General features: G+C 40.0%; 1 protein-coding gene across 1 annotated transcript; it reads right to left on the bottom strand.

Moving 5' to 3' along the window:
* Positions 1–13,853: 13,853 nt before the first annotated feature.
* On the bottom strand, positions 13,854–27,480 carry Lyve1 (lymphatic vessel endothelial hyaluronan receptor 1). The gene is made up of 6 exons (XM_003465696.5): positions 27,208–27,480; positions 22,872–23,040; positions 22,611–22,750; positions 16,861–17,157; positions 16,077–16,155; positions 13,854–15,537 (listed from the first exon to the last, which is right to left on the bottom strand). Exons 1-6 carry the CDS (start codon positions 27,290–27,292, stop codon positions 15,363–15,365), a joined length of 945 nt encoding a protein of 314 aa, XP_003465744.3. The 5' UTR covers positions 27,293–27,480; the 3' UTR covers positions 13,854–15,362.
* Between the last annotated feature and the right edge of the window lie 472 nt (positions 27,481–27,952).

Below are 27,952 nucleotides of genomic sequence, written 5' to 3'. Positions count from 1 at the left end.
AAAAATCTTTTTAATATTCAGATTACTGTTTTTAGCAAAAGCCAAGAAAACAACTTTGTAGTAGTCAGAATGTTATCCTATGATATATTGTTTACTTTATTGTAAATAATGTTGAGCAGTGGTCAATAAATAGTTTTATATTAAAAAATCTGGGAGCTTCTGGAAGAACATGGTGGACAGATAGCAGCAGCTACGGAGGCTCTCTGAGATACCCTGCTTAAATTACAGGAATGGTGCAGTATGAGGAGTCCTAAGCAAGGGGAGATACACCCTGCTGACCCAGGAATGAACTAAGCTAAGAGAAATCAACTGGAAATCCAATCCTGGTGCTATAACAGGAACAGATAAAATCTCAGTGTGGAAGCTAGAACCTGGGCCACTGGAAGCCTCGATTAGAATTTCCTGCTGTCACTGCTGTGTCCAAATCTACAGGGCAGGGAGAGAGACTTGAGAAAGCTCTGAGAGCAGGAATCTGCAAACGGAGTTGAGAGTGGGACTAGCAGGGAGCCCTACATCAACTTGCAGTGAGTGAGCGGAACGGGGACCCTTTCATAGAGTAGGAGGCTCCAGCAAAGGACATACTGGGACCAGGCAGACTTGCCAGAACAAGACACTGCAGTGACATTAGTCGCATATTCCCCTCTCAAGCGGGATTGGTGGGGAGTGCCTGGCTTGTGTGAGGTCACTGACTAAGACCCAGTAGGCTAGCTCAAACCAGGTCCCAGAGCCTGGAGGTGCACCCTAGCAGTGAAGCTTTCAGTAGGTTGACCTGGAAGGGTGGGCCCAGCAGAGGCTGCCCAGGTCTGTGTCTCCCTAGTACACTGCAGTGGGCGGGAACACCTAGCCAGCACAATTCAAACAAACTGTAACCGAAAAAGAGAAAAAAATTGGGCCTCCTACATTCGCTTGTATGGAAGAAACAAAAAATATGGGAAGAGGAAGCAACAAGAAAGGGTCCTCAGTCCCCAATCCTGAGAACACTGATCCCGGAAAGGGAAACGCAAAGGAAGACAGAAAACATGCAATATCAGACACGGCACCAATAGACATAAAGCGCTATCTCCAGAGCCTCAAAGACGAGTTTAAAAATGAAGTATTTAACAAAATAAAGCAAGATATAAGTAGAATAGTTAGAGAAATGCTAAGCACCGCCCAAGAAAAAACAGATGGTGGAATGGAAGAACAGAACAAAAGGGGAGAATTGTTTGATGGAGAAAATAGAGAAAACATAGAATACGTGAAGCAGGTTCAAAGAGATTACCAGGAAACTAAAAACTCTATCGAAAGCTGGCATAACAGATTGAAAGAAACAGATTATCTGAATTGGAGGGCAGATTTGTAATGTGGGAGCATGAAATGAAAAACTTCTTAAAAATAACAAGAAAACAAATAGCAATAATACAAAGGCTAGAAGATGATAAGAGGATCTATAACTTAAGAATTAAGGATGTAAAAGAAGAAGTAGGGATACAAACAAATGGACTACAAAAGCTATTCACAGAAATAATCCAAGAGAATTTCCCTAATTTAGCCAAAGGTAAAGATACTCAGATGTATGAGGCATAGAGGACCCCAGCCACCTACAACCCAAACAGAGCTACACACAGGCATATAATAATCAAAATTCCAGAAATCCAATATAAGAACAGAATACTAAAAGCCATCAGAGACAAGAAACAGATCACTTACAAGGGAACACCCATCAGAATTACACCAGACTTCTCGACATAACCATCAAATCACCAAGAGCGTGGGGGGAAACAATTCAAGGTTTGAAAGATAATAACCTCCAGCCAAGATTGATATATCCTGCACAACTGTCCCTGGAAATTGATGGAAAAACAAGGTGCTTCCCTGATAGAGAGGAACTAGGGGAATTTGCAACCACCAGTTCAACTCTACAGAGAATACTGCAGGATATTCTAAAAAAGGAAAATACCAAGACTTCAGAAACAGTGGCAGAGAGGCCACAATGAATGGAGCAGAAAGAGAAATGAAGAAGACAAACTGACAACAAAAGACAGAAAAAGAGCTCAACAGAAATGAGGCAGAGAAGATTGGATGGTAGGAACAGCTATTTTGGAGGAAACAAGACATCATAATAGCTAGTGCTGATTTAGTATCGTCTTGTTTTGAAGTCCCATCAAGCTTTTATTCTTCTGTCTCCATGGGTCTTAACAGATTGTATCTTACTGGATTTTATTATATGTGATAATATAAGCAAAAACTTTTATAGACAAGGAGATTATAAAGAAACCATTATTCAGATTTTCTGATAATTGGTTCTAAATGCCCTGTAATACTGTCATTCTCTTGAATGGTTTTACATTGTCTTGATATGTTTGGTGCTACAGTATACAAAGTTATACTCAAAGATTTCAAGGAAAGAGACACTATGGTAACTACTTTTATGTCAGGACATCTTGTGGTGAAACACTATTTTGCTTAAATGGTTATGTTTTGACCTGCACTGTTTTGTTGTTATGCCCTCTTTTATCTCAGTCTCTTTTTTTAAAATTATTTACTTTTTAATTAAGGGAAAATTTAAAAATAGCAGGATACAGTATAGTAACTCACTTTGATTTCCTATTAACTTGATTTGAAACCCTGTATAGCCCTCACCATCTTGCTTTGACTGATTCTTCGCTATTCTGCTTTGCTTGATAGTACCAAGTTCGAAAGTATAGGCAACAACTGTGAAGACAATAAGGTTCATTATGACACCCATTCTGGTTGACTATTATCTTCTTTTAAAGTCCCGTAATGTCTCTAATGTATTGGTTTTATTCTTTACTGTTTTGTTAAATTTTATTATAACTAATGATATAAGCAATTCTTTTTAAGATAGCAAGAGGCAGTATGGTAACCATTGTTGATCACCTTGTATTTTGTTTTTACATTATTTATTATGTCCATCCTTTTGACTGACTCTGTTCTGTTATGTCACATTTGGTTTTACTCTCTTCAAAAAAAAGTAATAAGAACTGTGGGAGTAATAAAACCCAAAATGAGTAATTGTCATTGTACAAAAGAAAGGAAAAAACTGGATATATATTTAAGTGTATAAGATAGATAACCATATTACCGGGTTTTGTTGGATCATTGAACAAAACTGTTTGCAGTCTGACTGTTTGAAAGTCCACTTTGTGTGCTTTAATTTTGTAACTTGAACAACTATTACTTTTTTTGTTGTTTTTTTCATTTTTATCGCTACCAGAGATCAAACTCACGACTACCTGCTTGCAAGGCAGGCGCTTATGCCACTGAGCTAAATCCCCAACCCCTTGAACAACTATTTCTAAGATAACAATATGTAATCTATTAACTAGTGATTTCCTATTGTTTATTTTTTCTGAAATTCTGTATAACTTGTACCGTTTTTCTGGTTTTTTTTTCTCCTTAAATAAAAAAAAAAGAAAAAAATCTGTACCATCATCTCTCATTAGAAGTCAATGTTTGATTTAAGCATAACATTACATCTCTGTAACAAGTGCTGCAAACTGACAGTAGCTTTTTAGCATTAAGTGGTTTTTTGTTTTTGAGGGTTTTTTTTTTTTTTTTGGTCTTTTTGAGACAGTCCAGGCTGGACTTCAACTCACTTTGTAGTCCAGGTTGGCCTTGAACTCACAGTGCAGGGACTACAAGCATGCACCACCCTGTCCGGCTCTGTCTATTATCTTTATTAGCATTTATTTCATTTTAAGAGTTTTGGCAGCTGGGCGTGGTGGCATATACCTATAATCCCAGCACTCAAGAGGCTGAGGCAGGAGGATCATTGCAAGTTGGAGACCAGTGTGGGCTACAAAGTGAGCCCACAACCAGGCCTGAATTGCATAGTAAGACCCTGTTTCAAAAAGACGAAAAAAAAAAAAAAAAGAGTTTTGGCATCTCCGTGCCGTTCCCTCACTGACCTCTGGCTGCCATCTCCATACCCTCTATCACCTACTCAGACCCTCCTGGTCTTCCATCGGCATTGTTGGGATCCCTCTCTGTTAACAGAGCCCTATACTTAAGCATCTCTACGCTAGCTGGGACTATAGGCTGTGGAGCTGCGTCCAGTTCGGCAGAGGGAAGCTGGGAAGGGGAAGCCGGTTTTCTGTTATAGGCTCTGTTGCTGGCTTGCTGTGGCTGCTTTATTTCTCTCCGCAAAGTCCTGTGACACCACTACCATCACTGTCTCTGTCATCGTCACCCTTGAAGAAGACCACACCACAGACCACAGTCTGCAGGTGGGGTGGCAGTGTCTAAAGAATTTGGAGGTGAAGACTGCGGAGGTGTGGATGGTGGAGTTTTTTTAAGTCTCACCTGGTGGCCGGGTGTATAGCTCAGTGGTACAGTATCTTCCTGCAAATGTGAGGTCTTGATTCCTGGTACCAAAACAAACAAATATATCAACAAAAGTCTCACCCAGCTCTCAGTGTCCCCAGGAGACATTGACCTGTTCTAAAATAGAAACTTGGGGAGAACCAGTGTTTAAGGGATGTAAAATATTTTACCACATTCTAAACTGAGAAGGTCTTAACAGTGTCTTTTCTGCTGTGAGCTCTTTTTCTTTCTTTTTTTTTTTTTTTTGAGCTCTCTTTATTTCTTATTTTTATTTATTTATTTTACCTTGTCCCAATTTAAATGTCTAACGTTCCCACAGGCAGGAACCAAGGATTGTACTTATTTCCTGGAATATTTCAGTGATACTGCTAGCTGGCCCTGTGTACTTAGTGTTTTGTTTTGTTTTTTGTGCCAGGGATGGAACTCATGACCTCGAGCTTGCCAGGCAGGTGCTTATGCCTTTGAACTAAATCCCCGGCATATTTAGTGTTCTTTAAAGAGATTTTAAAGAAAGAGATTTGAAAAAGGTTACTCTTTGTTTCAATCCCAGTGAAATTATTACTTCAGTTAAAAGTGCTTATTTTATGGCTCTGTATCCCGAAGTCTCCAAGAATCAAACACCTTTGAAAAACAACCCTAATAAATCTACCAGACAGGTGAGAACTCGGTGGTTTGAGGCCATGATGGGCACCAGTTATTAGAGACCCTTGCAGCGTGTCTCCGATCTCCTGCCTGGAGTTCCATTTCCTGGCTGTTATGAATAACAATGCAATAAAGATGGGAGTGCAGATATCTCTTTGATATACTGATTTTACTTTCTTCAGATGTATACCCAGGGATCGCTCCATCATTTAGTAGTTTAAAAAGCTTCTTTCTCCTTAGGGGTTGGGGATTTAGCTCAGTGGCATAAGTCCTGCCTTGCATGTGCAGTCCTGAGTTCGATCCCTGATACCAAAAAAAAAAAAAAAATCATTAGAAAGAAAAGCATCTCCTTTCACATCCTTGTAGCTTTGCAGGACTCAAAGGCTCAGATTACCATTGCCTATTTTCCTGTGGAAATCTCACACATGCTTGAAAACCTAAGTCAAAAACCAACATCTTCATGATGGTTCTCCAGACAAAATAAGGCTGAAGTATTTTTCCCTCTGAGTTTGCGTAGTCTGTGCTTTTAGCACTTCTTACTGTTAGGTTTCAATTACTATGAGTTGTAAACCATTTCTCCTCTCTTCTAGGTACTAACTCTTTGCTTAATGGCGGTGGTCTGAGTATATTGTGCACAAAAGTAGGGTGGGATGGAGGAATGTGCAGGGAGAGACCATTGGGGAGGCAGAGGAGTTGGATGCCAGTTACAGGACTTGTTTGTGTTTGCTGTCAACGTGTCTATTATTCTAAAACTTTTTTTTTTAATTTTATTTAAGGAGAAAAGAAAAAAAAAGCAGGGAAAGGGTACAAGTTATACAGATTTACAGAAAAAAAATGAACAGTAGGAAATCACTAGTTAATGGATTACATATTGTCATCTTAGAAATAATTGTTCAAGTCACAAAATTAAAGCTTGTAAAGTGGACATTCCATCAATGATACTGCAAACAGTTCTGTTCATTGATCCAATAAAACTCTGTGATATCATTTTCTATCTTATACACTTAAATATACATGCAGTTATATAGTTTAGAGTACTTTCTTTTCCTCTCTTTTGTACCATGACTATTACACATTTTGGGTTTCATTGCTCCCACGGTTCTTATTACTTTTTTGGAAGAGAGTAAAACCAAATGTGACATAACAGAACAGAATCGGTCAAGTCAAAAGGGTGGACATAATAGATAATGTAAAAACATAATACAGGTGATCAACAATGGTTACCATAATGTCTCCCGCTATCTCTAATAGAATTGCCTATATCATTAGTTATAATACAATTGAACAAAACAGTAAAGAATAAAACCGACAAAACCAAAACATTGGAGACATTGTAGGTCTTCAAAAGTAGCTAAAAGTCAACAAGAATGGGCGTCATAATGAATCTCATTATCTTCACAGCTGATGCCTAAACTTTCGAACCTGATACTATCCAGCAAAACAGAATAGGGGAACATCAGTTAAAAACCAGATGGTGAGAGTAATACAGGGCTTTGAATCAAGGTAACGAAAAGTCAAAATGGGTTACTATAATATATCCTGCTATTTTTTTCCTTTAATTAAAAGGATAAAGATAAAAAAGTAAATAATGGAGTGGAGATTGAGATAAAAGAGGGCATAACAACGAAACAGCGCAGATCAAAACATAACCATTTAAGCAGAATAGTGTTTCACCACCAGATAATCCTAACCTAAAAGTAGTTACCATATTGTTTCTTTCTTTGAAATCCTTGAGTACAACTTCGTATACTGTAGCATTAAGTATATCAAAACAATGTAAAACCATTCAAGAGAATGACAGCATTACAGAGTATTTAGAATCGACTAACAGAAAATGAACAATGGTTTCTGTATAATCTCCTTGTCTTTAAAAGGTTTTTGCTTATACTATCGTACATAATAAAATCCAATAAGATACAGCCTATTTAGACCATTGGAGACAGAAGGACAAAAGCTAGATGAGACTTCAAAACAAGATGATACTAAATCAGTATTACCTATTAAGATGTCATTTTCTCCAAAATAGCTGTTCCTATCATCCAATCCTCTCTGCCTCATTTCTGTTAAGCTCTTTTTCTGTCAGTAGCTGTCAGTTTGTCTTCTTCATTTTGTTCTCTGCTCCATTTGTTGTGGCCTCCCCGCCACTATTTCTGGGTTCTTTGTATTTTTCTTTTTTTAGAATATCCTGCAATACTTTCTGTAGAGTTGAATTGGTGGTTGCAAATTCCCCCAGTTCCTCTTTATCCTGGAAGCACCTTGTTTTTCCATCAATTTCCAGGGACAGTTGTGCAGGATATCTCAATCTTGGCTGGAGATTATTATCTTTCAATGCTTGAATTATTTCCCCCCACGCTCTTCGTGATTTGATGGTTTGTGCAGAGAAATCTGCTGTAATTCTGATGGGTGTTCCCTTGTAAGTGGTCTGTTTCTTGTCTCTTACAGCTTTTAATATTCTGTTCTTGTATTGAATTTCTGGAATTTTTATTATTATATGCCTGGGTGTTGCTCTGTTTGGGTTGTAGGTAGCTGGGGTCCTGTATGCCTCATACATCTGAGTATCTTTACCTTTTGCTAAATTAGGAAAATTCTCCTGGATTATTTCTGTGAGTAGCTTTTGTAGTTCACTTGTTTGCATCCCTACTTCTTCTTTTATGTTCTTAATCCTTAAGTTATGGATCCTCTTATCATCTTCTTGTCTTTGTATTATTGCTGTTTGTTTCTTTGTTATTTTTAAGAAGTTTTTCATTTCATTCTCCCATATTACAAGTCTGCCCTCCAGTTCAGATAGTCTGTCCTTAGTTTCTTTCAAGCTGTTATGCCAGTCTTCGATAGACTTCTTAGTATCTTGGTAGTCCCTTTGAACCTGCTTCACATATTCTATGCTTTCTCTGTTTTTTCCATCAAACAATTCTCCCCTTTTTTTCTGTTCTTCCATTCCATCACCTGTTTTTTCTTGGGTGGTGCTTAGCATTTCTCTAACTATTCTGCATACTTCTAGCTTCAGGTCGTTGATAACTTCATTCCTGAATTGGTCTATGAGGCTCTCTATATGGTGCCTTATGTGTATTGGTGCGGTGTCTGCTATTGCCTGTTTCTCAGAATTGGGGGCCGAGGAGACTTTCTTGTTGCTGCCTCTTCCCATGCTGCCTCTTCTTCTCTGTTCCTTATATATGCAAGCTTATATAAGAGGCCCAGCTTCTCTCCCAGTCAGCCACAGCCTGATCGAATTGCGCCAGTTAGGTGTTCCCGCTCACCGCTGCGCACCAGGGAGTTACGGACCAGGCAGCCTACGCGTCTCCCCTCCCGGCCACCGTCAGGCTCTGGGATCTGGGTTGGGACAGTCTACCAGGTCCGCCGGCAGCGTCACGCAGGCCAGGCACTTTTCACCAATCCCGCCCGAGAGGGGGATGTGTGGCTGGAGTCGCCACCGCGCCCTGCTCCCGCAGGACTGCTCGGGCCCAGAAAGTCCTCTGCTGGAGTCAAACTGTGGTAGAGTGTCAGTTTCTCTCACTCACCTCACCATAAGTCAGTGCACGCCTCCCTGCCGTTCGCAGATTGCCGTTCTCAGAGCTTCTGCACGTCTCTCCCCTTGCCGAGCCGCTGTAGAGGCAGCCAGCCGCTGCGCGGCGGGAAACCCAAATCGCGGCTTACAATGGCACGGTTCCAGCCTCCACACCGAGTCTTTTCTGTTCCTGTTTTAGCACCAGGACTGCATTCCAAGTTGGCTTCTCTCAGCCCAGTTCGTTCCTGAGTCAGCAGAGCATATCTCCACCTGCTTATGTCTCCTTAGTCCGCACCATTCCTGGCTTCTGAGCCGAGTCTTTCAGAGAGCCGCCGGTAGTTGCTGTTATCTGTCCGCCATGTTCTCCTGCAATACAGTGTTTCTTAGTGCTGGTCTTCCTCTTTTCTACGTTAGAGATAGACAAGCCCAATGTGGGCGCGTCTGGAGACCTAAGACCCTGAGGCACCCGCAGTAACATTAACAGGCGACCTGACCCCGCCGAGGGAAAAGCCATGAGGACCTCGGGGTCTGGAGCTGGGCGGGAGGCTGCAGCTCCCAGAGCTCGCTCTGCCGCCTCCTCTCAGACCTCAGCCCGACCCCATCCCTTCCCCGGCTCCCGTCCCACAGCATCACCACTGTGTGTCTTTCCGGTCTGTAAGAGTCCTTCCATGAGGCCTGTAGGCCGTAGAAGTCTCAGTAAGCAGTCTAGCCGGGACAGAAATTCTCAGCACTACGTTGTGGTCAGGGCAGCCATGACACCGGAAGTCCTATTATTCTAAAACTTTGTCTTAATTTCAGCACAGAGAGTTGGTTTTTTCTATTGGGTTGGGAAGTGCTAATGTTGATTGATACTTATCAATGAATAAGGCTTCATGAGCCCAGAGAAAAATGAGAAAAATCAGTCTGCATGAGCTTTTCACAAAACTGGACTTGTTTACTAACTTCCCTTTATTCTAATTTCATATCCTTCCTCTTTGCTAGTTTTCATAAAATGAAAGTGATGTTAGATAATAGTATAATTTTTTGATGTCTTTCCTTGAATAATATTTAAAAGCTAGAAGCCTGTGTTGGTCCCTAAATTTTTTAAAAAAAGAATCAGTTATCTATGAAATTGAAAATCCTTGGGATTGCTATTGACTGACTTATTGGAAATAGCCCTAGAAACAGTGGCACTGCAAGAGAAAAGAATACCTAGTGCCCAGATATTGACTTCTGATGCTCTTTTTCTAAAAAAAAAAAACAAGATTCCTGAGAAAAAGAGCTCATTCTAGAATCAAGACACAAAATGTAAAAGATGAGCACAAGCCTGGAGCATCTGATAGTTTAGGAGTGTAGGGAAGTGCCTGACAAAAACCTGGGGGCGGGTGGGCGTCACAGGGCCACAGCAGCAAACGGAGAGAGCTCCCCATTGTCAGCGATGGAACAAACTGAGCAAAAATTAAATAGTCAAGTAGTATACCTAAAGTAGAAAATAAATATTTTAAAGTCCATATTGTTACAAATAATTGAATAAGTAATGAGGAAGAATAGATAAATATGTTGTACATTCTGCAAATTTATCTAGATCTGCAAATTTATCTAGATTTATCTAACTGCAAATTTATATAGATGTGGCACCTGCATGAGGCAGGGCATGACTTTCCTCTATTGAAGTAGGGGCCATGCATGGTGACGGCTATCCAAAGAAAATGGTGTAAGAAGAAAGAATGAATGACTCTAGAGTGGACAAAACCGACAAATCCCATGTGCTCCAGGATAACGTCCGCAATGGTAGTGCACACCCTTGATGCGATGGGATGGAAAAGGCACTTTACTTCTATGTTCTTCCTCATCCAAACAGATAATCTCAGAGCAGTCATGAGAAAACATCACAGGGGGACATACTGCACAATCCCTGACCTACTCCTCAAACTGGTAAAATTATCAAGAGCAAGGAAAGTCCAAATGTAAATGAATGACTAAATGTGCTGTGGTGTCTTGGCTGAAACTCTGGAACCATCAAAGGACACCAGATAAAAATGAAGGAAATCAGAATAAAGTGTGGATTTCAGTTAATAACAATGTATCAATATTGACATCTCTTGCCTACAATCACAGTACTTGGGAGGCTGAGGCAGGAGAATTGCTGTGAGTTCAAGGCCAGCCTGGGGCTACACAGTGAGTTCAAGGCCAGCCTGAACTATATTGCATAATCCTGCCTCAAAAAACAAACAAACAAGTATTGGTGACAAATGTAACATATTAACAGAAGATGTTGTCAAGGGCTTTAGGTGTAATATAGAAACTCTGTACTATCTTCATGATTTCTTTTGTAAATATAAAGCTGAATATAAATTTATAAAGCTGAATGTAAATATAAATTCTGAAATTTTAAAAGTGTATTTTTAAAAAAGCAAATTGTCTTTAGATATTAAAAGGGCACATCTTCAGTCACATTGGCACCGTTTGGAAATTTGGCCTTTTTCCTGGGGAACATATGGAGGTGAAAGTAATCTGATTTTAGCATTATTAAAATGCCCTTTGGTCCGTCCTTAGCCTGTATATAAACTGTTATGATGATAAGCAACCAAGTTTTGCTTACCATTAACTTGAAGTCTGACCTGGCAAATGGGGCTATAGCTCAGTGGCACAAGTGCCTGCATGGCAAGTACAACGTTCTGAGTTCAATTCTCAGTACCAAAAAAAAAAAAAAAAAAAAAAAAAAAAAAAGTGAACTGGAAAATGATTGTTTTTCTTCATGTTTGGAAGCCAGAGCATTCTTTTTGGTGTGAATGACTCATTCCTCAGTAAGAATTATTTACCTGTGTGTCATTAGTACTGTCCTTAGGAATCTATTTTTCTGTAAGCAAATGATTTTGCTTTGGGTACTTGCTGAAGGTCTAGGGTCAACAAAATGTAGGATTTGTTGGTCTGGAAAGCAATATTACTAAATTCTGTTCAAGCCAATGGACATTTACAAGCTCCAGCTGTATGCAAACACTGTGCCAGGCCTTCAGTCTTCTGCTTTACTCCAGTTTTCTGTCCTGAAAATCAACTTGTCTTTATGGTCCCTTCTTGACACATTAATATTCAATAATGGTCTGACCTTTATAAAAACATGCATCTTTATAAGTCATTCCTTGGGAAAGAAGATCTCTGGCCCAAGGAATGGATCTCTTATGTCTGAGCCGAGGAGTCAGGTGTGAAAAGGGTCATTTATGGGGCAGATCTTTTATGCCCTCTGAAAATGCGATGGCGCTCCACCTGCCTCTCTGAAGATGGCTTTGGTGGGCTGAATTGTGGCTCTGCACTAGAGTGGTTCCTTGTGTTCTAGTTTCTTCTTGTTCAGTGGTGAATAAAGAGATTTTCAGTAAAGAGAAGGGAGACTTACAGGCAGTGCTCTGCTACTTGTTACTTGAGACATTGGGCTTCTTATTTTTTACTCTGAAAAAAGAATGAAAAGAAGCTGACCTTGGATCCTTCTGAGGCTTCTCTTTTCTCACCACTGAGCTGGGTCAGGTAGGTCTTTGCTGAGTTTGGTGTCTGAATCAATAAGGTGTCAGTTCTGAGTTCTCCCAAGGTTCTCTCTTTCCCTTACTATGGCCAATGGGTTTAAGAGTGTCCCTTAAGTTGACACAGGAGTCCTGAGTTGTCCTTATTTCAGCTCATTTGTTTTTGGCAAGTGACCTATTTCACTTGCATTTTAGAATAGTTTCTGGCTATCCCAATATTGTCATTTGGGAGAGATGTATGTATTGCAGTGTGGTATAGGGACAGGATCGTGGACTTTGAAATTAATCTTGTCCTGAGGTCAAATCCTACCTTACCATTTAACTGTACCCATGACCTTAGAAAGTGCTTAACACCTCCAATTCCATTTTCCAATTACTAAAATAGCAGTAGGAATCCTTACCTGTCAGGGGAGGTGTGGAGATGAAACTGGATGACATGCGGTGCTCAATAAACATTAATTTATTTCCTTTCTCCTCCTTTCCTTTGCTGCCTTGGATAATGATGGAAGATGTATTTGTATCAGTGTATTTGCCCTTGGCTTTTGGATTATTAAGTTATTATAGTTGTCCCTTGCCTTTAGGGGATTGAATCTACAACCTCCCTTGGGTAAAAAATCCACACATAATCCCTTATATAAAACGACACAGTATTTGTACACAATCTATGAATATCCTCCCATGTACGTTAAGACATCTCTATAGTATTTGTAATATCGATGCATAGTAAATGCTATGAAAATAGTTGTTATTCTATATTTTTGTGGGGAATGATGACAAGAAATAATTCTGAACATGTTTTGCATGAACATAATTTTTCTCTCTGAGTATTTTTGATCCCATATGTTTGGATCTGTGGAAGTGAAACCTGAAGATATGGGGGACCAATGTGGACCAATGTGGATCAGTGATAAGTTTTTCTCCCCCACTTCTTCCTGCTGGATAGGGCACATGCCTGCCTAAAGTAGCAGAAGATGACCGCATCCTAATATAAAGTTGATGACCACAGATGGGAGATGTGTGGAATTTCTGATTATTTTTTAACTGATACAGACAGAGGAAAGCCCAATCTTTTAATTTTTTTTCCCTTTTTTCGTCTTTGTTCCTGAGAACTGGATGAAGCTGATAAAGATTAAAGACTTACAAAGCAGAGTTTCAAATTGACAATCCTACAGAGCTGGGCAGGTAATGTAAATGAGTGATGAGGACTGGTATGCAAAAAGGCGAAGGTAGCGAAGCCACAGGGATGGCGCTTTCCCTTGGCACAAGGGTGCCATAGAGTGGAGAGGAATGCAGGGACTCGAAAGAGAGTATTCCACCTAACAGGCACAGCCCTCCTTGGCCTCAAGAGGGGATTGCTCTCAGGACTACGGACTCTGTCTTCAGAACTACTATATTTCCAAGAGAACCTAGAACAGAAGTATATGAGATGTCTTAATTTTCAATTATTGACAATTATACTGAATTTAATTGAGGGCTAACCTTAAAAGACTACCCAAAATGTTATGATCTCTGGGCAAAAAGGACTGTGGGGAGGGAAGACAATTAGCAGTCTGTAACTTGGGGTTGGCACTGCGGCGAGAGTAGGGAGAGAGAAAGAGAAAGCTAGAGGACCTGGACAGACGGGTCATCCTGAATCTCATGCACTCTGAAATGGATTGGGATGTATGGCCTGAGTGTCAAGTACAGAAATAATGTACATGTACCTGAGCAACTTAAAATAAGGCCACTTGAAACAAGGACAATTTCTCATTACAATATATATATGACTTGGCCTACAGGTCTGAATTTTAAAGTTTTCCCTTTTATTTTTATCAACTACGGATTTCAATTTTGTGCTGACTTTAATTTTGCATGAAAAGTATAATGCATCAACGTAAATAAGAGAACAAAGAAATTATCTAAAGAATTTATTTAATTATTTTGGGGCACAAATATTTCTGCACCTCTGACTCTTCTTGCTAGAAAAAAATAGAGCTAGTGATACATTTGTTAATGGCATTTTAGAAATGTGCTCTGATGTATAGAGGTAATGTACTTCTTAGGCATGTTAATAATCAATTAAAGTTATAATGATTGTCATATTAGAGAAAATGAATAGATTAGTCTCAGTTTAAAAATTAGGTGGAAAGTAGATAAGCTAGAAATATCAAAGTTGGACAATTTAATTTTAGACAGCCCTCTGCTATGCTCAAGTTTGGATGACTAATATTGAATTACAGAGTATATATCTTGCAGAGCACCTGACATACACAGGTTGAGCATCCTTAATCCAAAAATCCAAAAAGCTCCAAAATTTGAGCATCAATATGACACTTCCAAGTGGAAAACTCTTTACCATGATACTTAACTTCAATCATAAAACAGTTAAAAATATTGCATAAAGTTTCTTTCAACCTATAAGGTAGCTATGAAACATAAATGAATTTCATGTTTAGCGTCAGAGCTAATCCCCAAGGTATCTCTTTACCTATGTGCAACTATTTCTAAATCTAAAAAGAACCAAAATCTGAAAATACTCTGAATCCAAACATTTTAGAATAAAGATACTAGACCTGTAGCAGATATTGTTGAATTTTATTACTTTTCTTTTAACACAGTAATTTTCCTTAGTAATAGTTTCTATAGCTCAGGTAAAACTAGAAATTTCTAGGAGTATTTTTTTGTTTCTTATAGATGTTTATTTTAGAGAAAATAGCAGCAACAGAAAGAAAAGAAAGTGTATGTATGTTCTAAAAAGTGATTGCAACTCAACTGACTCAGAGAAGAATACCTGTCTGCTTTTAGTCCTGCTCTAATACCTGGCCCCGTCTGCTGATAGTCCCTGCTGGCTACGGTGGTGTTAGTAACAGCCTCCTCCTAGTGCTCTGTTTATTGAGTGTTTGCAGAGATTAGGTCTCAAGTCATGGGAATTTCAGTGGCTTGTTCTACCTTCTTTTACTTGCCCCTGGTTTTGAAGGACATGGCCAGGTGGTACAGGTGTTTCCTTTTTAGACCCGAAAAAGACTGTGGGCCATGGGTCTAGCTCGGTCTCAGTTACTCTGCTGCCCACACCACCACCCCCTCTCAGGCAACCTGGAGACCCGTTTACAGATGTGCGCTGATGAGCTGTTGTAGGCTCTTGGGCTTTAAAAGCTCCTCTCTCCCTCTGGGATGTTAGGACACAGCCAGGCTAGAAAGGCTATGGGAGGATTTGGAGTAGGAGCATAGGATCCAGAAAGGAGTAAAGGGAGAAGAGAGCTTCCTTTGGAGAACTCCATCGTCCAAAGAAAGCCCCAGCTGATCCTTGTTAGGAACTGATGGCGAATTTTCTTCTGTGGTTCTTTGGCTCTCTGTTTCCCCACCTGGAGCCCGGCTATGGATCAGGAAAGCAACCAGCCTCAGGTGTTCCTCTTGCTTCTTGTCTAAACTTCAGCTTCTAGGCATCGCACTGTAGTTTTGGGTGGCGTCTTGGGCTCTTCTGGGTTATTATCAGTTTTCTTCGATTCTTCGTCATCAGCCTTGTCTTCCTTTACTACTTTGGTTTCAATCATTTCCTTCTGCTGATTTTTGTTTGTAAAAGGGAAGGCCTTCACATACCTGTAAACAGAAACATAAAATCATGAACCCACATTTTTAAATAAATGTATGCACGTTCATCAAGAAAAAAGCCCCCAGAAAATTAAAGGGAGACACATCTGTGTAACACACTGCGGCAGAAATGGCTCATCGTAGTACAGTTGCTTTATTGCAGAGCAAGACTAACATGCTTGCTCCAATATACTAACACATCCCCATCTGAATCAATTCATTCACAGGCCCAACTTAGGCTGGCCCCCTCACGACTCTTTCTTTTAAAACCCAGAACCACACATCAAATATAACACAAAACTTTCCTGTACATGACAACTTTTCTTTTTAAGCCCTTCACTTTCAAAGGGCTACCCACTGACCGATATGGACACCCTGGATAACATTCATATTGACAAGATGGGAGGAGAGTTGGAGTGAGCGAATAATGTTACAGTCTGGGAAGAGTGCATCTCCATTTTGATCCACAAAAGGCCAACAACACTAGAAAAACATGAGACAGGGACGTGCCAAAGATGACAAGACTAGCCATGTGCCAACAATCCCACCTTTTGACGTAACAGACTGCCAGACCAGCTGCAGCACTGAAGAAGAGCAGAGCAAGCACGAGCAGAGTCGTGGGGACGCCTGTGGAAAAAGACAGCTCTGTTGGTCCTTCACTTATGTGCTGTGTGTCTGTGCATTTAGGACTCATCTGTACAGTCATGGAGACAACAGACAATTCAGGAGAAAAGCCTTTCTCTGACTTTTTTTTTTTTTTTTTGTCTTTTTTTGAGACAGGATCTCACTATGCAGTTCAGGCTGGCCTTGAGCTCACTTTGTAGCCCAGGCTGGTCTCGAACTTGATCCTCCTGCCTCAGCTTCCTGAGTGCTGGGATTACAGGCGTGCTCTAACACGCCTGGTTCTCTGACCATTTACAATGTTGGGCTCTCAGCAGCTTCTTTCTTTCTTGTTTATTCCCCTGGAGCTCTAGTCTACATAACTGCAACACGAAAAATACAGTTCATTTCCTGTGGCCTTGAGGTTTAATCTAGTTTAGTTGGCCTGAGGGACAGTGGCCTGGAATAAAGCTACAGGCACTTAAGGTATATTTCTTTATATATATGATAACAAGGGTCACAAGTTTTCAAATGTGAAGTCCTTTTACACTTAACAGTGTTGTAGCCTGATCATTAAGGTTCTTTACAACTCTCAAGTTCTATGACTTCATTAAATCTGACTTTGCGTTAAGCTTTTATTTGTACCTAGCAGGTGCTAAGTGGCCAATCTGGAGACACATAGAATGCTATGTACAGAGTGTTTTGCATAACACAGATACAGAAAATATTTACCTCCAAACCCAGGAGCTTCATTTTTGAACATTGCCCCATTTTCAAAGGATGACTCTGTTTCTGTAGGCACGGAACTAGTTTCTGTAAAAACTTCTGTGATACAAATCAATTTTTTCCTCCGAGAAGTGGCAGCCCGAGCAGGAGTGGTGGCAGGAGCAGGGGTTGTAGAGTACGGGGCTGATGCTGAGAAGGTGCTGTCACTGGCAGTAAACTCTACACTGTAGGTTTCGGTTTCAAAGTCAGATAAGGGCTCAGGGGTGGTGATAATTTCTGGAACGCATGAGTTGACCCAAATATCTGTCAGGAGAAGGAAAAATGAAGCAAGAAATAAATATTGTAACAGCCTGCTACTTCTCTAACTTTTTCTCCAGCCTGTTACAGTGTCTGTCTGGTTTACAGGGCTTTCCATGATCTGGTCCTGTTGATGTGAGACTCATTGCTCCTGCCACACTGAAATTCCTCCAGTTCCTTTCTTCCCCATCCGCACCTTCCCCACAGCGCTCCTGCCTTTTACTTAGCTAACTCCTGCCTAGGCATCTGATTCAGGGGCCAAATGACCACATCTTTCTCGGCAGACTTGTTGAACAGATTGATCCTTGGGCATATCTTCTTGTACCTCCGTGTATTTCTCTTGTCACACTGTTCCTCCCTGGCTTGTGAACTCCATGGAAGCAAGAAACTTATCTCTCCTGGCCATGTAGGTATGTCCACCACATCTGACACATAGTATGTGCTCAGTAAATATTTAATAAAGAGAGGTGAGAACAGGAAAACTGGAAAGGCAGGAGTAGATGGGGGGACACAATAGAGACAGGTGACGCCACTCTAAGACATCTGCTGAAGCCAAAATTTCTCTGTACTTACTTTTAAAAATGAAAAGGTAGGGGACAAGGGTAAGGGTGTGCATTTGTTTTCCAACCTTTTGGCTATGGTAGAGGAAACCAAAATTTATTAGTGTCTTATTTTGAGTCAACCATGTCACGAGGTACCTAAACTGGTATCTCACTTGCCAATTTTACCAAGCTAGTTATGATATGAATTTGCATGATTTTAAATCCCTGTGTCAGTGCGTGATATCAGCCGGAATGATAGCTATAAAGTAAAAGTCATTTCACTAAGTAGATTTACTTTTGAAAATTAAATGAATTACCAGCTAAAGTCATTAATATTAATAAAACAACAACATATGCATTAAGTACATTGTTCTTTACTATTTATTTTGCTTTGAAAATATTTTGGTTCCAATGGAAAAACATCCTTGATGTTTCTCTGCCCTGAACTTTTAATCACATCTCTCTTATTCTTGAGCCCTTTTGAGGCTCTTCCTTCACACAGTGGACATTTTTCAATATCAGAGCAAAAAGGCACAGTAAACTCAATAGACGATGTTGTATACTAAAACTTCAGACAAATAAGGTAGGTTCCCCTTTCCAGGACAGGGAAGCATTCTGATAAAGTTTGGAGGAACTTACTGGGGATTCAGATGAGAAGGCCTTTTGATGGAGTATGGAGGGATAATATATGTATTCAACAAATATTTATGTAGCACCAATTCTGCACTGGGTACTGTTCTAGGTGCTCAGGACACAATGCAAGTAAGAGAAAGTCTCTGTACTTAAGGGGCTTCTATGATATTGGAAAAATAGAAATAGTTGAAAAACAATTAAGCAAACAATCCAGAAATTTCAGAAGTTCATAAATGAAAAGAAATCTAATCACAAGGTCGATTAAGCTAATAAAGGTCAGAGATGCAGATAGACACTTGGGTAGGGTGAGGAGAAGGTCTCTTGGGGGAGGTGATGCTTAAACTGAGACTTGAATGATGAAAAGTAGCCAGTCACTGAAGATCTAGGACAGAAATGCTCCAAGTAGAGAGAATAGGAACTACAAGAGCCAGACGCTGAATGGACTTGGCCCAGGTGATGAGTAAGAAAACCAATATGGCTGAAACAGAGCAGAGGCTCACACAGAATAAAAGAGGAAACAGGATATTCCAGTCAGCAGGAACAACATGATCCAAGACTTGAGAAGTTGGAAAGTATAACTGTGCTGGGAAAATGACAAGGAGAACAGTTGGTAGAGTGTATGGTGTGTGTGTGTGTGTGTGTGTGTGTGTGTGTGTGTGTGACTGGGAATGTGAAAGACACAGCAGAAGATGAGGTGGGAAGATAGGTCAGAGCAAGATTCCTAACTGCCGTGTTAAAGAGTCTGCAATTTATTTGTGGGAGAGGGAACTTTCAACTGGGGTGTGCACGCCTCCTAAATAACATGCAGCAGTTCTCATGTATGTCTGCTCTTATGTCCCAGAGACCTCACAATTCACAAGTATTCTCCAGCGGGAAGCCATTCAGGTCTGTGAAGCGGAGGAGTAACATAATTACTAGTTGAGGTGTGTAGAGGACGCAAAGCATTGGGAGAGGGTACAGTCCAGGAGCAAAAGAAGTTACACCATGGCACAGAGATAGGAAAACCCAGTGGTATCTGGAATCTAAAACCTAGATCTTAGAAAAACTGAAAACACTCCAAAAATCATCCCTAGAAGCTGATAAGACTATGAAGGCCATTCAGTGGGGTACCATTAAAAATGAGAACTATTTCTACATACCGATATGTAGAAATTTCTAGGACTTAAATGGAAAAAGTAGTGTACGTGATATGCTAATTTTGCATAAGAAATAAATCAATACACACATATATGTGCTTTCCTTTATATACAAAAGCAGAAATAAAAATGATGAGAGCAGCAATAAATAATCATGGTAAATAGAAATGGTGGAAATGTTAGGAGTAAAACTTCTCTGACTCGCCCTCTCTTTCCCTCTCTACACACACACACACACACACACACACACACACACACACACATTTTTTTTTTTTGGTAACAGGGATCAGACTCATGACTTCACACTTGCCAGGCAGATGCTTATGCCACTGAACTAAATCCTTTGCCCCTCTGACTATATTTTTTAAAAGTATATTTTGGACCATGGAACCGTATAAATATTTTGCCTATACAAAAACAAAACAAAACAACTCTCCTCCCCAAAACTACCTAAAAATTGAATAAAAGTGACAAACAGAAACAAATGAACACCACTTATTTAAAATAATTCAACCACATATAGTAGCAATTTTTTATCTCACTTTTGCATTCAATTCCCTGACCATACATCCTTGCAAAGTTATCTTCTAAGAACCAAAACATTCACAAAGAAGTCTTAAACTTCTCTCCTTTGGTTTGTTGTTCCCAATGATGTTGCTTTTGTTGGTCAGACAAGAAAACATAATATATACGGAGAGCTAAGACTTTCAGCATGGGAGAAAATAGATGCAAATATAAACAAAGTAAATTAAGAAAAAATAATTGTAAAATTTGAGCTGGAAATATTAGCATAAAGTGCTTCAGTTCCAGTGTGCAAAATTTTTCTGCCCTGGGAAGCTATAGCCTCTTATCTTGAGGCTCTGCATCCTGCCAGGCTCAACTATGTTTAGGGAGACACTGGGGCAGGGAAACAGCAACTGTCGCCTCGCTTCCGAGATTACACATCAGCACCTCAGCCAATCCTATTTACATGGCTTAGAGCCAACTGAAGGGAAAAGGAAATAGCTTAGTTAGCTCTGTACATAACAGTGCACAAAGCTAGGGCTAGGTTTAACCAAAGTGGAGCTAAGTGCTCTTTACTCACGGGAAGTCATCCAGGTGGTCTTTTACATATAAAAAAAGGATAAATTTACCAAAAAATCTTATCATTTTGCAACCCTTACAAAACAACTGATCCTAACAAGGATCACTGATGGTCACTTAAACTATTTGGTAGAGGTAATTTGGCATCAGGATATTTGCATGGTGCTCACATTATAGCTTATATACTAACTGCAAAGGGGCAGCCATCTCACTGTAATTTTATTAGAGAGATTTGGCAATCACTGCCTTAGTCAAGTGACTAAAGTTAGCATAATTAACAATGGGACATAGCAACAGTGTCTTTTGTTGTGATGTGACCCAAAGCATTCAATATCCTCTGCAAAATATTTTTGCCACAAATATTGACTTAGCCACTTGGCCTAAATTTCAGTATATAGGAAATACAAGAGTTGAGAGTACAAGTTAAAACCAAGAGGAAACAGACAAGTTCAAGTCTTCTTCCTCTTTTTTGTTTGATCCAGAGGGCTGGCATCCTATCATCACACTGACAACTGGCCAGAAGGGTAGGCAATTAAGAGGAAGGACATTTGGCAGGCAGGAGCTGGTTGTGAGGTAAGCAGACATGTGAGTCACCAGCCCCCAGCTAAAGATGACAAGCTTAAAGGCAGGGAAGAGAAGGAGGATGGCAAGAACTCAAGGAAGAGACGGTGTGATCTAGTCTTGACTCTGTCACTAACTCATTCGAGGGCTTGTACAAGTTAAATCTCTATTGTTAACTATAAAGGTTTCATTGTCAAGTGAGATAATCGGACAAGGTAGAAATCTGTAAGGGTTTTTCCTATGTAAAATCCCCTGGATCAGAGAACTGTTGGCTCCTACTTTGTCTTCCTGGGTTAGTTTTTGCTAATGGATCTCTTGGGTCTTAGGAAATTATGTTGTCTTCTTTTATTTTATGGAAAAAATAAGATTTCATAATAATAAGAGAATAATAATAGTTAATACATTGCATATTGTTATCCTCAAACTAGTCACTCAGAGTGCAAGATATTGGCATAAAAATTCTCCAAATGATAATAGAACAAACCTTTCTTTTCAATGAACCATGAACCAAGAGAATGATTTTGAAATCTATCTTGTGTATGACCACTCAGCACCTAACCTTAAGAAGATTAGATGTATGAGCGCATGTTAAGAGTAATGAATCAGACAAGAGTTTTTATCACAAACCGAAACAAGTATTTAGGAAGGAAAAATCGGTATCTTTATAGTAATGAGGCTGCTACGGTTTGGACATTGTCTGAGTGTGTCCCCAGATATTCATGCATCGGAAGCTCAGCTCTCTGTGTGGCAGTATTAATAGGTGGTAGGTCCTTGAAGACACGGAAACTACTGGGAGGTCACTGAGGGTGCAGCCCTCAAGGGAAGAACTGATGCCGTTCTTAAGCGATTCTAAGTATTCTCCAGAGTGTTATTATCTTAGGTCATGCTCTGGCTTCTTGTCTTACCATGTGCTTTCTTCCCATTGCATGTGTTCTTGCCATCAAGGTACCGCGCACCATGAAATCTTCCCCAGAGCCAAACTGTCACTACTGCCATGCCCTTGAAGCTATGGAACTGTGAGCTAAATAAGCCTCCTTTCTTTATAAAGTACCTAGTCTTAGATATTTTGTTATAGCAATGGAAAATAGACTTATACAGAGACTTTCGGAAGTGTGTTTATATCCCCGGAGCTAAATTTCTTTATCTGTAAACTGGGATGATAAAGCATACCCAGAGGGAAGCTGTAACAATTCAATAAGATAACTAACCCATCATGTGCCTCTGAATCTTTGGTTTTCTCCTTTCTTCTGGTTTGTCTTACAGAAAGTAGGGGTAAATGAGCCTTCTGGGGTATCTGCTGTTAGGCTGCATTCTGTTATATTTCCCTTAACTTTTCCCTCTGAGGGATGTACTGCCTCTTCTGGTCTGAGAGATGGTCTTGGGAGACCTAGATGACCACTTCCATGATTGCTTCTGCTGCTGCTCAGGGTTACTCTTCCCAGACAGACCCCAGAGCTGCTGATACCCTGAGAAGACATGCCGGAATGGAGAGATTCTGACTCACCAGATGAGTTGTGACAATAGGCCCTGAACTTTTGGTGAGCTTTAGCTTTCCAAATCAGGATGCCTTTCCCATTCTTCCCACACTTGGGGTTCTGGTTAATCCGAGGGATGACAGGGTATTGTTCTGCAACCCATCCATAACTGTAAAAGAATACACACTAGTTGAATGGACTAATGATTGAAAGGCACCATGTCTATTGCTGAACAAGGACACAGAGACAAAGGAACTCTGGCAGCATTAGTGATCTCAGATGTTTCTTACCTGCAAGTTTCGAAGCCAGATAGCAATGCTGTTTCGACTTGGATTTTGCTGGCCAAACTTAGTCCGAGCAGCTTACAGGCTTCCTTGGCTTCTGTGAAATTCAGCTGTGGTTCTATCTTTTTCTGCACAAGGGCGACCCCCATAATTCTGCATGACATTGCAACGAGCTCTGTAAAGAAATCGTTAGGTCCTTATCTTGCTGCTCTTTGTTCCCAGGCCTCGGGTTGCTCTTGCTTGTGGAGAAATACTGTCTGGATGCAGCAGTGAGGTCTGTGTGGCTGGGACTGAATTTAGAAATAACAGGATGCAGACCAGTGATTTCTCAGAAGAGATGGACTGATGGATGTTTGCTCTGGTCTAAGATGTAAATCTCACCAGATGAAAGCCCATCCTATTCCTGTTCACGAAGGTTCCTGATTTATCATATGAGGGTTTTAACTACTGGTTCTTGAGGTGAGGTGTAGGTGATATAGTCACTGCCCACCTTTTTGGAGTCTAAAATGAAGCATCTAAGACTTTGAGAAGGACACAATTCAGAGCTCTGGTTAATAAAAGCTAGCAGTACTAGCAATACTATAAACAAGTGGTGGTCATGCATGCTGCAGGGGGCTGTTTGTGTCACTGAAAACTCTAAAAGTTTGTCATTACTGCTCTAAACCAATGTGGTTGGGTGCACTATTTCTGAAAAGTGCTGAAAATGTTGCACTTGTAGCAGAAAGTAAACTCTCTAGGCTCCAGGTCTTCACTGACCATTGGGGGGCAGGCTTTCTCAGAAGTTCCTGGGGAAGCTGGGCAATACATTTTGCAAGACAGAGAAACTAAATAAAGGAAATGGAGTTTTGCAGTCAGACTATGCTTGGATCTAGCCTCTGCTGGCGCTAGCTCTGTTACCTGGGTTAGTTACTTTCCCACTTTGAGCCTCTGTTTTCTTATTTATAATTTAGAGAATAACACTATCTACTACATAAGATAATAAAAGTTAAATGAATGCTTAGCATAAAAATGATTAACACGGTGCCTACCGCATGGTAGGTATACATAGGTAATCATAGATAACAGGTGACCTTTATCTTATTTTCAAAGTGTTTTGGTTGTAGCCTGGTGATGACTGGTCTTTCTAGGGAAGCTGAAATAGTTGAACTGTTAGGATGTTAATGATATTATCACTCAAAATCGAATGGACTGGGGCTGAGGATTTAGCTCAGCGGCATAAGCACCTGCCTTGCAAGCAGGTGGTCGTGAGTTCAATCCCCGGTACCGATAAAAAAAAAAAAAAAAAATCGAATGGACTTGGGAGCTCTTTTGACCCTTTTGGGTTCTGGGATGTGTAGATCTGTATGAAACTGTCATATTGCATTATATACAAGGACGTTATTCCTGTTGAGCTTTATCTATGAAAATTCCTAAAAGGACATTCTAATTGTCCAAGTAATTGCTTGTGCTGAGCTCTGTGCAGTGGATGCCTAAATGCCTTGATCACTTCTGAGGTTAGTATTTTGAGGCTAGGAACATTGAACCTCTCTTATTTCTCTGTCCATACGACCTTGCTTTGTTCAGAAGAAAGGGATGTGCATATGATGTTCAGTATTTGTGAATGGCTCTGTTTACAATCCGAACTTCCCTCAAGAGAGAGCAGAGCCAACGCCCAACATGACTAGGGTATTAGAACAACTGTGTATGACTGTGTGTACTAATGCTGGTACCCATATAGCAGCACTGACATTAATACTGATAGCAACACCATAGTGATTCTGACACCTGTCTTCTGTTGGTCTTACTCTGCAAGCAAATTTTGCTTTTTTTTGTACTGGGGATTAAACTCACGACCTCATGCTTGCAGAGCAGGCACTTATGCTTTGCTGTGCTAAATCCCCAGCCCCAACTTGCCTTTCTTAAGAGAAAAATTGAAGCTCAGAGAGATTAACTTTTCTAAGATCAAAGATGTATAGGAATTTGGTGGAAGATTGGGAGCATAAACCCATTTTTGCCTGACTCCGAAAACCCAGGTTGCTGGGTGTGGTGGTGCACACCTGTAATCCCAGCATTTGGGAGACTTAAGCAGGAGAATCACTGTGAGTTTGAGACCAGCCTGGGCTACCTAGTGAGCTCAAGGCCAGCCTGAACTACACAGGGAGATCCTGTTTCAAAAAGAAAAAAGAAATACCCAAGTTAATTATGATGTTGTTCTGTTTTCCAGGTACCACAGAAAGACAGACAGACAGATAGGCAGACAGGCACATACACACAATTACCCACTTGTTCTGGAATTTGACTCCTTTATCTCAGAAGATTATTATTGCTCCGACCCTGTATGGTGGCTTCTTTGGAAACTGACTGTACATTCTTGTAAAATTAAACACCACAAAGTTACAACTAATCTTTACTCTAATCATCATATAAAGTAATGATAGAGGTATTCTGGATGAATATAGTTAGCTTTAGATACTTTGTTAATTGGCTATTTTGAGGACGTTGGGAAAATCAGTATTGTCATCTGTAAAGTGGGAATGATTATATCTTTCCAGGATTTTTATTTGGAATTAAATGAGATAACTTGTACCTAGCAGAGGCTAGATCCATAGAAGGTATTCAAAAAACATTAATCAATTATGCTTTTCTATTTCATTTAAAGATAAGAATAGAGAGCTGCAAATTGACCACTTCCTCAAGATTTCTTAGAAAACAGCAAGTATAGTGGGAATAGTATACACTTAGAGCCGAATTCAATTCCAAAGTGCTTACCACCTGCATGACACTGGGTAAATTACTTGGCTGCACAGACTGTTTTTGCATCTGTAAAATGTTTTCTTGAGAGAATTAAATGAAACTATATCTACTTCTCTATCAATATCTATGTATCTGTCTCTCTGCATAATAGACCTTCAAAAAGTTCTATCTCCTTCTGTTCACCTTTATCGGCGCCTGCTTCTATAGTCATGCTTATGATAACTTGAAACTCCTTCTAAAAGTTTAACTGTTAGGAAATTTTTGCCATCAAGAATGGTGTAATCTCTCTTAGTTCTTCAAAAAGAACAGTTAGTGCTGTCAATGTTTGATTGATCACTTTTGTATCTAGATTTTGCAACCGAACAACTAGTTCTGAGATAAAAATGTGCAACATATTAACTACTGTTAATTCCCTACTTTTTTCTTTTTTGAAATTCTGTATCATTTCTATCCTTTTTTTTCTGTTTTACTCTATAAAATAAAAAAATTAAAAAGGAATGGTGTAAGGAGTATGATGCAGTCATTTTCAAGGAACAATTTCCAAAATAGTTTTAGTAGTTGTGGAGAAAAGGTACTAGCTCCTCCAGGGGGATTTCAAAGAGGACCAGGTTTATTTAAAAGCAACAGTTCTGGTATTTGGAAAAAATCTCAATCCTGTAACTCAAGCCTGTCTTGTAAAATTAAAGTACAATCTATAAATCAACACTGAATGTCTGTTCCTGACATAATTTATTTCTAAGGGCATCTTCCCAGCAGAGGAGCAAACAATCTTCCCTTTAATAAAAGTGCTCAGATTTTCATCTGCCCAAAGCTATAATAAGTGATTTGTGGTTACATATTTTTTTCCTACAGTGCAGAGTAAGTTTTCCATTTAGGCATCTCCAAAGCTCAGAAATTCCTGTAGGTCATTCCTCTGGTAGGGAGCTGATGGCAAATTTTCAGAACCTATACTGTATGTTCATAATTTTTTTCAGTTTATTTACTGCATATTAAAAACTCTGCATCCCATTTACAGATAGTGAACTTGAAATTAAAATAATTATGTAGACAATTCTAAAACAATAAAATTAAGTTGATATTTACTGGAAGTTACCCATTTTTTTCTAAGGCTTAGACCATTGTTTTAAATTTTTCACAATCATAGTTTGTTTCTTAAATGAGACATCTTTAAAATATTTCTTCTTGATGTTTTATTTTAAAATATGAGCATTAAACTAAAAAGAAGAAAGTCAAAGTTATATCATGTACAGGTACAAATTCCCTATGACACATGTGATCATTATGTATACTTAAAATGTACCAATAAACTTAATTAATTAAAAATGCAATGGATTCAATTCTTAGAGCCGCCAATAAAAAAGTGTTAAAATGGAAAAAAAATACTCCAAAACAAAAAATAAAAGTCACAATGATATAAAAGTAAAGCCTAAATCGTTTTGATGAAGTTGAAACTTAACATTCCTGGCTAAATAATACTACCAAGTAGAACTTCTGTTGACCTTGAAGGTTGTCCCTGCTCCCAGAAGCCCGTAGTTACAATTGTAGTGGGCAGAGGACAGTTTCCAAGACCTTGCTTTGCCTCAGCTTGCAGATCTGGTAAGAAACCTACCTTGTACTCGGACAGAGCCTTGGACCAGAAGCCTAGTGGTCCATACGGAGGCAAGAAGCAACACCAGGTTGAAGTACTTGGTCATTGTGCCAAGTCCTGAGAGCCACGGGGGCACTGCAGATGGCCACACGCAGTAAGGCAGGCGGGTGTTCAATCACCAGGCTGGGTGGAGAGTCCTGGAAATATGTGGAAGCTCCCACTGCTCTACTTCATAACGGAGACATCCGGATTTCCCTCTTTCAAGCTGTCACTTGTCAAGGTCACTGGGGAAAATGAGTGATGTCCCTAGAATGCCCAGGCTGTACTTTGTGGTTGGCTTTCTGGAAAATTTAGTTAGTGCTGACTCAGAAAACATCCAAGTGAGGAAGGCAGATAGCAGAGCAAGCTGCTGCAAGTTTTCTCAGTTCCCATATTCCAGGTCCCTGGCCTGCTCCGGGGCTCAGTGCTCCCCTGTGCTTTGTTACTGCCTATGGAGCCCTTTCATTCATTTATTCCTGGAAATGTCCGTCTCTGAAAAGACTGAGCGTGGCTTGTGCTTGTCTCCCTCTCACAATCAGTGAGTTTCCCCCTCAGTTGCATTACTTGTAGAACACAGGAAAATGATTTTGAGGCTCATAAAAGTAAATGCCCACTTAAATCCCATTCCTTCCTTTGGGACGTGTGTGTGTGTGTGTGTGTGTGTGTGTGTTTATTATACACTGGCTTTCTCAGTATCACCACAGGGGATCCTTTTTCAAATAAACCA

Source organism: Cavia porcellus, unplaced genomic scaffold (assembly GCF_034190915.1).
Source record: "Cavia porcellus strain 051 isolate PalLab524CR breed Dunkin Hartley unplaced genomic scaffold, mCavPor4.1 scaffold_6, whole genome shotgun sequence".
Lineage (NCBI taxonomy): Eukaryota > Metazoa > Chordata > Mammalia > Rodentia > Caviidae > Cavia > Cavia porcellus.
The sequence above is the reverse complement of the archived record's forward strand: the minus strand, read 5'-3'. Positions and strand labels throughout refer to the sequence as shown.

What these genes read in the sequence shown, in the direction of transcription:
- Lyve1 (XM_003465696.5), bottom strand. Translation starts at nt 27,292, where the DNA reads ATGACCAAGTACTTCAACCTGGTGTTGCTTCTTGCCTCCGTATGGACC. An exon ending in TCTGGCTTCGAAACTTGCAG is followed by an intron (nt 22,751 to 22,871) that starts GTAAGAAACATC and finishes ATTCTTTTACAG; the next exon opens with TTATGGATGGGTTGCAGAAC. An exon ending in CTATTGTCACAACTCATCTG is followed by an intron (nt 17,158 to 22,610) that starts GTGAGTCAGAAT and finishes TTCTCCTGACAG; the next exon opens with ATATTTGGGTCAACTCATGC.